Source organism: Lactuca saligna, chromosome 4 (assembly GCF_052625555.1).
Source record: "Lactuca saligna cultivar CGN05327 chromosome 4, ASM5262555v1, whole genome shotgun sequence".
Lineage (NCBI taxonomy): Eukaryota > Viridiplantae > Streptophyta > Magnoliopsida > Asterales > Asteraceae > Lactuca > Lactuca saligna.
The window spans coordinates 99,364,964-99,377,518 of NC_136420.1; the positions used below are offsets into that span (position 1 = coordinate 99,364,964).

General features: G+C 39.8%; 1 protein-coding gene across 1 annotated transcript; it reads left to right on the plus strand.

The window, feature by feature from the left end:
* The first annotated feature begins 9,986 nt into the window (after window positions 1–9,986).
* Window positions 9,987–11,953, plus strand: LOC145038715 (inactive leucine-rich repeat receptor-like serine/threonine-protein kinase At5g24100). Its single transcript, XM_078986986.1, has 2 exons — window positions 9,987–11,262; window positions 11,335–11,953. Exons 1-2 carry the CDS (start codon window positions 9,996–9,998, stop codon window positions 11,862–11,864), a joined length of 1,797 nt encoding a protein of 598 aa, XP_078843112.1. The 5' UTR covers window positions 9,987–9,995; the 3' UTR covers window positions 11,865–11,953.
* The last annotated feature ends 602 nt before the right edge of the window (window positions 11,954–12,555 follow it).

Here is a 12,555-nt window from a genome sequence, read left to right on the forward strand (position 1 = left end):
CCATCTGCAAGGTGCTTGTTTCAATCCATAAATGGATTTCTCAAGCTTATACACTCTATTAGGGTACTCTGTGCTGACAAAACACTCTGGCTGACTCATGTAAACATCCTCAGCCAACTTTCCATTAAGGAAAGCGGTTTTGACATCTATTTGCCATATTTCATAATATTGAAATGAAGAAATGGCTAACATAACCCTAATAGATTTAATATTTGCTACTGGTGAAAAGGTCTCATCATAATCAACTCCCAGAGTTTGAGAAAAGCCCTTTGCAACCAGTCACGCCTTATAAGTGTGTACATTTCCATCCATGTCGATCTTCTTCTTGAAGATCCATTTGCACCCAACAGTCTTACGACCTGGTACATTATCAACCAAGTTCCAAACTTGATTGTCATACATGGACTGTATCTCGCTGTCCATAGCCTCTTTACATTTAGCAGCCTTAGGGTCTGCCATGGCTTACGTGTAGCTGTTAGGTTCATCCAGACTTACAGTGTCCTATCACTGATAAGTATATCACCTTCCGTAGTAATATGGAAACTATAGTAATGCTCAGGTGCATTCCTAACTCTCGTGGAATGCCTCAGAGGTACAGACTCATCTGTCGGATCAACAAGAGTTTGCTCCTCGGGTTGATTGCTAGTGTTTGAGGTTCCTTCACCACTTGACTCTTGAATTTCTTCAAGGTCAATTTTCCTCCCACTGTTTCCTTGAAGATCCATTTGCACCCAACAGTCTTACGACCTGGTACATTATCAACTAAGTTCCAAACTTGATTGTCATACATGGACTGTATCTCGCTGTCCATAGCCTCTTTACATTTAGCAGCCTTAGGGTCTGCCATGGCTTACGTGTAGCTGTTAGGTTCATCCAGACTTACAGTGTCCTATCACTGATAAGTATATCACCTTCCGTAGTAATATGGAAACTATAGTAATGCTCAGGTGCATTCCTAACTCTCGTGGAATGCCTTAGAGGTACAGACTCATCTGTCGGGTCAACAAGAGTTTGCTCCTCAGGTTGATTGCTAGTGTTTGAGGTTCCTTCACCACTTGACTCTTGAATTTCTTCAAGGTTAATTTTCCTCCCACTGTTTCCTTGGCTTATGAACACGAAATACTCCCCTCCTTGCTACAAAGAGCACATTATCATTGGGTCTGTAGAAGAGGTAACCAAAGTATTTTTGGTAGGGACTAGATTAAGAATATGGGCGGTATTCTCTAAGCATACCCCCAAAATGAGATTGGTAGCAAAGCTTGACTCATCATGGAACGAACCATGTCCAACAAGGTTCGATTACGCCTCTCAGCCACACCATTAAGCTGTGATGTCCTGGGAGGTGTCAAGTGTGAGACAATACCACATTCCTTAAGATAGTTAAGGAACTTTGTACTAAGATACTCACCACCTCGATTGGATCGAAGCATCTTAATATTCCTACCCAATTGATTCTCCACTTCTTTCTTAAACTCTTTGAATTTTTCAAAGGTTTCTAACTTATGCTTGATTAAGTAGACATATCCATATCTACTATAATCATCAGTAAAAGTCACATAGAAGTGGTTAGCATCCCTTGTGGCGGTTCTGAAGGGTCCACACACATCAGTGTGTACCAGATCCAACAAACCTTCACCCCTAGCACAAGAACCAGTGAAGGGTGATTTTGTCATTTTTCCAAGTAAAAAAGATGCACAACTATCATCCAACTTTAGGTCAAATGACTTTTAGACTCCATCCTTTTCGAGTTGTCCTATGTGTATCTTGCTTACATGTCCAAAATGAAAATGCCATGATGATGCTTTATCTAAGTTAGTGGAAGAATCAATACACAACACATTATTTCCTAGGTTATCTATAATCGATACATCTTCATACACACCATCACAAGGTAATGCTTTAAAATAAAGAACATTATTAAAGAAAGCATTAATACCACCACATTCATTATCAAAAGAAAAGGTAAACCCTTGCTTGTACAAAGCATGAAAGGAAATAATATTCCTCTCCATTTCAGACGAGTAACAACATTTATTCAAATCTAATGTTAACCCACTACTTAGCAACAAAGTATAAACTCCAATCTTGGTGACAGGTGAAGCTTTCCTATTCCCCATGACTAAGCTTATCTTCCCATGCTCCACATCCTCAGTTCTTCTTAATCCCTGCAAATCAGAACAAATATGAATACCACAACCGGTATCAAGGACCCAAGAATTAGAATGTGGTAAGTTATTAGACAATATAGTGTAAATACCTTCTTGGTTGGGTTTCACTTTCCCATCCTTAACATCATGCAAATACTTTGGGTAGTTTCGCTTCCATTGCGACTTTTCATGGCAATAGAAGCATTCAGCCTCTTTAGGGTTGGCAGAAGGAGTGACAGAACCTTTCTTGGTTCCACTTGAAGAGGATCCTTTAAGGGACTTTCCCTTGGTACCCTTCTAGGGGTTCTTCCTCTTCTTCCTTTTGCCTTGCCCGATTTCCAAGACCGGGGACACGTTAGGAGTAGGAGTGGTAACAACTGATATACCCTTGAGACCACTTTTGGCGGTCTTCAAGAGTCCTTGAAGTTTGCTGAGTGTAACGTCCTCCTTGTTCATGTGGTATTTCATTCGGAATTGATCAAAACAAGAAGGTAAGAAGTTAAAAATGATAGATATTGCCAACTCCTCGGGGAAGTTCACATTTAGCTTCAACAAACTGTCCACATACCTTTGCATTTTCGCTAAGTGGCTCGTGATGGGTTCACCATCCTTCATCCGAGTTTGTTATCATGGAGCAGATGATGTCATGCCTCTCTTGACGAGCACTTTAATGGTAGCGGTCCATCAAGTCCTGGTGCATCTCAAAGGGTAATAGTCCTCATTGGACTTTTGGAGCTCGGTTGTCATCGTTTCCAACATGATACAAGCAAATTTCGTGGCATCTCTTTCATGAGTCCGAAATTCAGCGATCTCCTCAGGAGTTGCAGAAGACTCATCAAGTTCCTTAAGCTCCTTGTCGAGGACATATTCCTTGTCCTCCTAACGAGTGACCATCCTGATGTTTTGGATCCAATCCATAAAGTTGGAACCATTGAAAATGACTCTCCCACAAAGGTTCATGAGAGAGAAGGAGCCAGTAGGGTTTGAGCTAGAAGCAGCATTGTTAGAAGACATTTGAAAAAGAGGAAAGTCAAGTTTAGATTAGATATAGATACAGTCCTTAATATGACACCCAAATGTAATATTAACGTTAGGACCCAACACAATATTTTATAATTTAGAATAGGGATGCCGTAATCCAAGCTATAAAATATTTGAAGGTATGTGAATGACGATTCAGCAATTTTCACCATGAAAAACGAAATAAATTATTAGGTTTTAATTGGTTTTGAAACTCCTAGATTCTGTGAGATTCATTGAACTTTTCAACGGCATGTTTCAATCTCGAGTGTGCCCTTCAAGTTTTGTGACCGGGATGTCGATGATCAGAAAAATAAGGTGTGAAGTAACCATGCAAATTACTTGGTACTCTTAATGCTTATCACTCAATCGATGTGCTGGTTAACCACACGCGCTCCACCGACCTATGATAAACCCTAAGCCACACTTTGCCTACCCTTTTATGTCCAGGTTAGTGTGCCGGTTAACCACACACGCTCCACTAATGACTTAAACAAAATGCTCATACTTTTAGCACCTTATTCACATTTTCCCAAAGTAACTAAGATTAGGAATTTATAAAAACATTTAGTTACTTTACAATGATCATACTTTTAATGATGATTAAAATCATTATCCTACCCATTTGTCTAATGACCTTCCATCAGTCAAGGAAGTGGTGGGTGAGAGTGGACACCCATTAAGTTTCCATTTTATCGGCAACATCCTTATACCCCCTTATAGACCGGCTTCGTGAATGATGCATACTAACAGTAAAACGAATTGATCTTATATATATATATATATATATATATATATATATATATATATATATATATATATATATATATATATATATATATATATATATATATATTATTAACTTATAATATTATAAAGTATAAATGTTGAATTTTAACTTTTAAAATTCTAGGGGTTGGAACTAAAGTTTTTAAATAGATTTACATGTTCCAAAACTTGAGGGCAAGTTTTGTAACTTTCAAAACTTTTCATCTTTCATAACTTATGAGTTAATGGTTTAATAAAATGAGAGACTTTTCATTTTATGTAACCTATGTGTTTCTTTAATGGACTTTTAAAAGAGTGACTTTTGGTAATCCATAACTTGAGGACAAATTATGGATTCCATTATAACACATCCAGATCAAGAATTAAACTAACAAGCAAGCTACAAATAATTCCTCTGATCTTCTAAACTCATAAGTTCATGAATGTTCATATCAACAATTTCAAGAATTATAAATAAACCATACAAAACTTGAAATTTTGATATTAGCCATTGAAAATGGATTAGCATAACCATTACACCATCTAAAACAAGTTTTATAAGACCAAAACAGATTAGTGTAATGTTTCTAGTCCATTTCCAGCAGCAAAACTTGAAAAACTGCACTCTGACAAGACAACTCGTCGAGTGCATGAACTGAATCAGCGAGTTGGTTGAAGATAGGCATGGACTCATCAAGTCCCCCCATGGACTCGGCGACTCCACTCAGTAGAATGCATAAAACATGAGTTTTTCCAACTATTTGCATCAAGTATCAGGAAAACAAACCTAGGCTCTGATACAACTGAAGGGTTTTGAGCATTCTAACACTCCTAAGGTGTACATGCAACCCTAAAAACCTTGGATCTATGTTTTACTAAGATACATGCAAATTTGATTTTTCCAAGGTTCTTAACCTAACTAGCATGGGGTCTTTATATAGTTGTGTCATAAGTAGGGTTACACCATGTAAACCCTAATTGTCATGGCTTTCAATATTCCATGATCCATGGGTTTATAACCTCCATGGACTATCCATGGAGCTCCTTATGGGTTTAGCCCAATTCATATAAACCATGGATCATTAGCCCACTATACAAGAATAGATGATATACACAATCAACCCCAAATAGTTAATTAGTATCTTTTTTATCACTTAATTAATTCTTTGATCAATACTAATTAAATAATATTATTAATATATTAGAACTTATAATATATTAATAATCCTTAAGTGTGATTTCTCTCATTTAGTTTATCCAAGTGTTGCAATGTCATGCAACCCAAATGGACCATGCCAACCGGGTCAAGTACATTCCAAAAATAGTTATGAACTTAGACACCTAATCCAACAGTGACTACCTTGTCCAAATTTCATTCCAATCCTTGCTCATCGGGGGCGGTGCAAAGGTTTCACACCATGAGACATATTTTGTGGGTGGGGGTGGGGAGGGGTCACATGGGCTTGATGGTCCTAGTGCTTCTGCTTTTTTCCTAGATTGGAATCTTTTCATTGATTCTTAGTTATATGTTCGTGTTAATGCTCTAGAGTTTTTAGTTCATGCGTTTACTCCAGTGCCTATGAGTGATATGGATGCCATGGGTGGCTTTTCCCTTTCACAGAATATGGCCTATGTAGCTGCTCGAGCCATGTCTAAGATGCGCGAGCAGTACTCGGAGTTATTTCCAGAAGATGACTTCGAGGGTGAAGTCTGATTCTAGTGGGGGAGAATTGTAACACCCCGAGACATGTACATCTCATTAACCCTTGTTTTATTGTAATTATCAAGTTTGGTCCTTTATTTGAGAAAAGGGTGGCAGCTGAGTACGCGGGGCGTACGCATGTGTATGCTCAGCGTATTCATGTGCGTGATTTGGATGTGGAAGCCACCTAGTACGCTGAGCATACCAGAGGGTACGCTGGGCGTACTAGGCTCAGAGTGAAAACCCTAGTTGTGGGGTATGTCCCTATTTAAGGAACATGACGGCATCATTTCTAGCCCTCAACCCTCTCAAAACCCTAATTTCCATCCCTAGAGCTTGAGTGACCATTTATGAGCTTCAAAGTGTTCTTGTGGTTTCCTTGGAGTGAAGAAGGAGCATTGAAGAGAATAGAGTTGGAGTCCAGGCCTTGGATCTGGGCTTTTCTATGATTGAAGCATCATTTGAAGGTATAAAGCTCAGAGCTTTCTCATCCTTTTTTATTTGTGCATATTATGGTCCATTTTAGGGTTTTTGGTCCCAAAGCTTGAAGCTTTATGAGTTGTTGAACTCCAGAGCCTAATATTTGTCCCTTCGAGTGTTTTTAATGGAGTGCAATCATAAAAATGGAGTCTTGGACATCAAAACCACCCCATGCATGAGATATGAGCATTTTTAGCAGAAATGAGTGAGAGTTTTTGGGTTTGCGACTTTCTCAGCCATGCAAAGGGTTAAAGTCATGAACTTTATGGAGTACGAGCCTTTAGGGAGTTCGGATCTGAGAGTAGAGCTATGGTCTTTACGGATTAAGACCAAGAAGGTGGGAAGAACAAGTCTGGGACGTATGCCGAGCATAATCCCAGTAAGCGCATCGTAGGTCAAGGATCCCTGATGCATGCACGGTGAGGTAGTACGCCCATCATAAAGGGGTTTTACGCCCGGCATACGCGTTGCAGTTGAATTTTGTTGACTTTTAGGGTTTGGTCAAATTATGAACTATAGAGGCCATGGAAGGGTAAAATGGTATTTTCTCCTTCCGTGAGTTTGTAGTGGGTTTAGCCAAGCTTATTTGAGGGTCATTTATTAATTAGAGATAATTATGGTATGTGTTAGGCGGAGGCTAGACCGGTGATTCGTGTATGAGGTTTATTTTGCTTGCTTATGAGGTGTGTCTTCTCACTATACTAACCCTGAGTGGTAATTTTGTGTGACCGGAGGGTCTTGTATGCTTATATTGAGTATTGTGATATCCCGCATTATGTCTTTGCTATTTATGTTGTGTATTATTCTGAGCTTTACTGTGTTAGGACTGGAGGGTCTGCCCGAGTTGTGGGACCGGATGGTCCCACTAAGACACATTGATCGGAGGGTCTTATTCGAGATATAGCCATGAGAGGCTAATGAGATATGTGTGGTATTTGGGGGAACTCACTAAGCTTCATGCTTACCGTGTTATGTGTTATGTGTTTCAGGTACTTCTCAGGATCATGGGAAGGCGTTAGCTTGATTGTACACACAAGACGGAATTATGTTTTTGAGGATCCTATATTTTTTTAAACAATTATGAATATGTGTTTTTGATAAATTGTCATTTTGGGGATTTGTAAATTGTGTTGATGAGATTCATGTGATTTTAAAATGAAAATTTTGTTTGAAAATTTACGGTGTTACAGTTTTAGTCCCCCCCCCCCTAGATGTGTTTCTTCTGCTTTATCTCCTTTTTTCCAAGTCCGATTATCAACTTATGTTCTATGACCCCTCGATCGACCCCTCCCATGTCTGTTGGTGTCCATGTAAATACGTGCATGTACTTCTTTAGGAGTTCTATCAATGCCTGCGTTGTTGTCTGAGGAAAAGTGGTCCTAACACTTACTATTTGGTATGGGTGCTCCCTCTTGATGATTTCATTTCCTTCTGATAATTATGATTGGGGTATCTTTGATTCCTTAAAAATTTCCGTTGGTTGCATGATCTCATAGCATTTTAGAGATCGTGGGGGTGTGGCCAGGACCATCCCTAGCGCTCCGAACTTGAGAGCAAGGCGGTTCGTCCCAGTATTACATTGTGTCCGGATGGGTGTCGCACGAAGACAAAGTCTATGTGGGCCATCTTGCGTTTAGTTTTGTCATGACTAGTGAGTGTAAATAGTAGATGAATCATACCTAGATGCCACAGGCTGTGTCCCGTGAAGCCTGTCAGTTTGCCTATTGATGATTTTAGGCCTTCCTTCCATATGTCAAGGAGAAATCAGAAACAATGTTCGTATGTGAATTCTTCCGAGCTTCCCGTGTCGACGTACACACAGTGCATGACAGTGTCTCGGATGGACCCTTGGATTGCTAGTGGGTCTTCTCCTCTCCAACCGGTTGGGCTTAGGTCGGAAGTCGAGAAAGTCAGGCCCTGCATTGCCTCGATAATGTTGCTTACGTTGTTCGTGTGTTCCGTCCTTCCTCTTTTGTGGCATATCATCAGGATCTCTTGGCGTTAATTTTCTCCTCTTGTGTTGTCCTTGGGGTTTTCTGCGTCGAACTTGGCTTGTAGGCTTTAAGACATCTCTACTATATTTCCCTTTAACTGTTTTTCTTCCATCTCTCGCTTCAGGATTGAACAGTTGATTGTCATGCATTCTGCTTTTGTGGTATTCGTAGTAGTGTGTCTTTGTTCCTTTGGTCGTTGGTTTATCAGTGACAGCGTATACTTCTGTCCGCTGCCCCCATCTGTCATCTCTTGCGAAGGGTCTAAAACGTCTGTCTCACCTGTGGTATCCATTTCCCCCTTGATTGTTCTGATGGGGATTTTGGTGGTGGTGCTTCGTGGCGGGGGTCTCCATGGCGTTAAGGTACGCTTTTTTCGAGACTTCCCCTTCTTCTTGTCGCATGTATCGTTCTACTTTTTCTTTCAACTCCACTCGCGTCCGAGGCTTCTTTCCCATGAGTATCTGGGAGAGTAGGTCGGGAAGGAGACCCCATGTGAACGCTCTTGTTATCAGTCCTTCATCGTGTCCTAGGACGTCTAGAGTTACATTAATGAATTGAGCAAAGTAGTCCTTGATTGTTTCTTTGTCTCTTTGTTTGCATCTGATGATGGAATGGGAATCCACTTTGTATTTGTGCAGTTGCATGAAATTGGTCAAGAAAAGGTACTTTAGCTGGCCAAAGTTGTAAATACTCCCTGGCCGGAGTGTTTTGAACCACGTCCCTGCGTTTCCTTCGAGGGTTGTGGGGAAATACGTGCACCATAAATGTTTATTGAGCTTTAGGGATGTCATGGTCCACTCATATGTGTCTATGTGGTTGTCCAGGTCTATGGTACCGTTGTAGGTTTTGAGGTGAGGCAGCTTTACGGTGTTAGGGATCTCGTACTATAGGAGTTCTTTCACAAATGAAGATGTGACACTTCATGAGAGGCAGTCTTGGTTTGGCGTTTGTTGGATATAGTGGTAGTTTGGTTGTTGCATTGTCAAGTATGATTGCACCAGCATATTGTTGTATGCCGCCAGGATTGGTGGTGTTGGGCCATAGAAATTTTGTGGTTGGAATGGAACAGTGAGTTGTTGAGTTATGGAGGGCCGCTAGTATTGTCGTAATGGTGGTGGTAATATAGTTCCCGGTGTGAACATCGGGTAGGTTGACGTATGGGACGTGGTATTTGGGTTGTTGGTAGTGTTGTTCATCAGGGGTGCCGGTGTTTGCACAAGAGGTGGCGGTCCATTAACACATCCGCGCGGGGGGGGGGGGGGGGGGGGGGGGGGGGTTATGATGGGTCTAGCCAAGCCAGCTTAGGGGTCCTCGAGCCCAAGGGATCTCTACTCCTGGCCCACGCTAAGGGGCACGTTATCATTATGAATACGAAGAAAGACTTGAAACTGGCACAATCCCATATTATGGTTATTTTATATAAGTTTTGTTTTCAATTGTTGACATTTAAGAGTTTTTTCATCAAAGATTTAAGGCAACAAATGGAAGCTCGCAGATTGACTCTGTTATCATAAGCATCGAACGGCAATTACACATATTTACAAGAAGTACGCCGATAACCTCAACAATCAGAGAAACAAGTAACAACGTTAGTTTAAAAGCCGGCAACGATAATTTTTTAAACCAATTTAAGCCGGCCAAACATTTTTGTAGTTTATATTGACTTTATTTCAAACGTTCGTTAACGTCTCTCCATTAGGCATTCACAGCTTTCATTTCTTGATTACATCTCATCTTTGTAAATTCAGCCAACTGTTTTTGCATCATATAACTTGATTGTTTCCATTTTTACTCCTGCTACAATTCAGCTGTGTACAATGCAAGTTCTTCCAATCAAAACTGAATAGAAGTACTGTAGTCATATTTCACGTTTCTTACTCAGAAATGGGTCGGAATATTCAACCCATTTTCTGCGTTTCCTTTGTTTTCTTTCTTCTTTTTTCAGTGGGAAAGATGGAGGACGATGATGTGAGAGATGCATTGGTCGATTTCATGAACGCACTTGGTCCTCCTCGGACCATCCAAAACACCACGAATTGGGGATGGAATACTTCATCAGATCCTTGCACGAATACGTGGCATGGAGTTACGTGTGACACCGGAAACAAAACCGTGAAAAAAATCGTTCTTGAGAAGCTCAGTCTAACGGGAACCCTCGATTTCGAATCCCTTTGCGAAGAAACTTCACTTATTGTACTAAGCCTCAAGTTCAACAATCTCACCGGAGACTTGTCACCGGAGATATCAAACTGCAAAAAGCTCAAGCATTTATACCTTACCGGAAACCACTTTTCTGGTAGCCTTCCCGATTCCCTTACCGGTTTGGCCGATTTGAAACGAATCGATATATCCAACAACGAGTTAGATGGTAAGTTACCGGATATGCCAAGAATCACCGGCTTATTAAGCTTTCTTGCCCAGGACAATCGTTTTACTGGGCAACTACCAAACTTCAATTATCACCAACTTCAAGATTTTGATGTGTCCAACAACGATTTCAGTGGTTCAATTCCCGATGACACCGGTAAATTTGGCGCTAACAGTTTCTTGGGTAACCCGAATTTGTGCGGGAAGGAGTTGCCGAAGGCGTGTCCAGTGAAGAAAAGAAAGAAAAACTTAAACAATATTCTTATGTTCTCCGGTTACGCAATTCTTGGTTTGATAGTTCTGGTTTTAGTTTCTCTCTTATTCCTCAAAAGAAAAGAAAAACATGAAGATACGAAAAGTGTTGACTCTGAAAAGAAGGGAGTTAACGATAGTGTTATTTCAAGCGGGAAGAACAGGTCGGAATTCTCGATTACATCGGCTGAAAACGGCGGTGTTTCAGCTTCGCTTGTTGTTCTTTCAAGTCCAGTGGAGGCGGTTAACGGGATGAGATTTGAAGATCTGCTCAGAGCTCCGGCGGAATTGATGGGAAGAGGGAAACATGGAAGCCTGTACAAAGTCATTCCCACCGGCGGGATTCCGCTCGTTGTGAAAAGAATCAAAGACTGGGATATTTCAAGAGACGAATTCAAGAAAAGAATGCAAAGAATTGATCAAGTCAAACACCCTAAAGTGTTACCTGTAGTCGCTTATTATTGTTCTAAACAAGAAAAGCTTCTGGTTTACGAGTTCCAACAAAATGGGAGTCTCTTCAACCTTCTGCATGGTAAGTTTCCTTAGTTTTTCTAAACTTCATAAAATCATAATTTTTTCTTTTTTTAATTAGGTTAACTTACAGGATCACAAAACGGTCAACATTTTGACTGGGGAAGCAGGCTAAATGTTGCATGTGGCACAGCAGAAGCACTAGCGTTCATGCATGCAGAGCTTCAAAACGATGGAATAGCTCATGGAAACATAAAATCTTCAAACATTTTGTTTACACAGGATATGGAGGTTTGCGTTAGTGAGTATGGTTTAATGGTGGTAGAAGATGGTTCTCAGAAAAGCAATGCCTTCAATCTTGACGTGTATGCATTTGGTGTGATTCTACTCGAGCTGCTGACAGGGAAACCTGTCCAGAGCAACGGGCTAGATCTGACTCAGTGGGTTAACTCGGTGGTGAAGGAAGAATGGACGGGTGAGGTTTTTGACAAGAAGTTGGTAGTTGAAGGTGCAAATGAAGAACGCATGGTGGCGTTGTTACAGATAGCTTTGAAGTGCATAAATGGTTCACCTGATGTGAGACCTGGTATTGGTCAAGTGGCAGCCATGATAGTTTCTTTAAAGGAAGAAGATGAAAGATCCATGGTTTCTTCTGATCCATGAATTTAAAGGTAAGAATCTTGATTAGGGTTTTTCTGAATGGAAGATCACGTTGCATATTCAAGATTAATTGATGTTAGTTTATATAAATTTAAACCAGGTTTGTAGCAAATTAATTAAAGTTTCATTGTTGTTTAATTGTCTTAAAGAATAAGTGCATGAATATGCTTAACTATAAGGAAATAATTTGTTTAAGAACGTAATTTTTTGAATATTATTGGCATGATTCTTTATAAATTTTCTGGCTAACGTTATTGTATTTTTATTAAAAATAAATAAATATATAAATATATTTTTAAGGGTAATTATGAAAATTGATTTCAAAAGCTCAGTAGCGTTTTGTTAAACGCTACATGAAGTAGCTTTTAGATTTGAAACGTTTTGTTTAAACCAAAAGTTAAACACTCGTACTGTCAAACGAAACTTTTTGTTTAAACTAGAGCGTTTTGTCAAAAGTTAAAAGCTAGAAGCTCCCAAACGCTTCCAAAAGCTCTATGTCAAACACGCCCTATATAAAATGACTATATAGACTATAATAAATATGAGTGATTGGTTTGTGCATATTAAATAAAAAAGTACATAAGTGCCTCGAATTTATTATCATTATCTATTAGTTATTAGAAAACTTGACCTCGAATCATAGATTATAATGATTATAATGAATATCAATGATTAGTTTATTCATGTTAAGTAA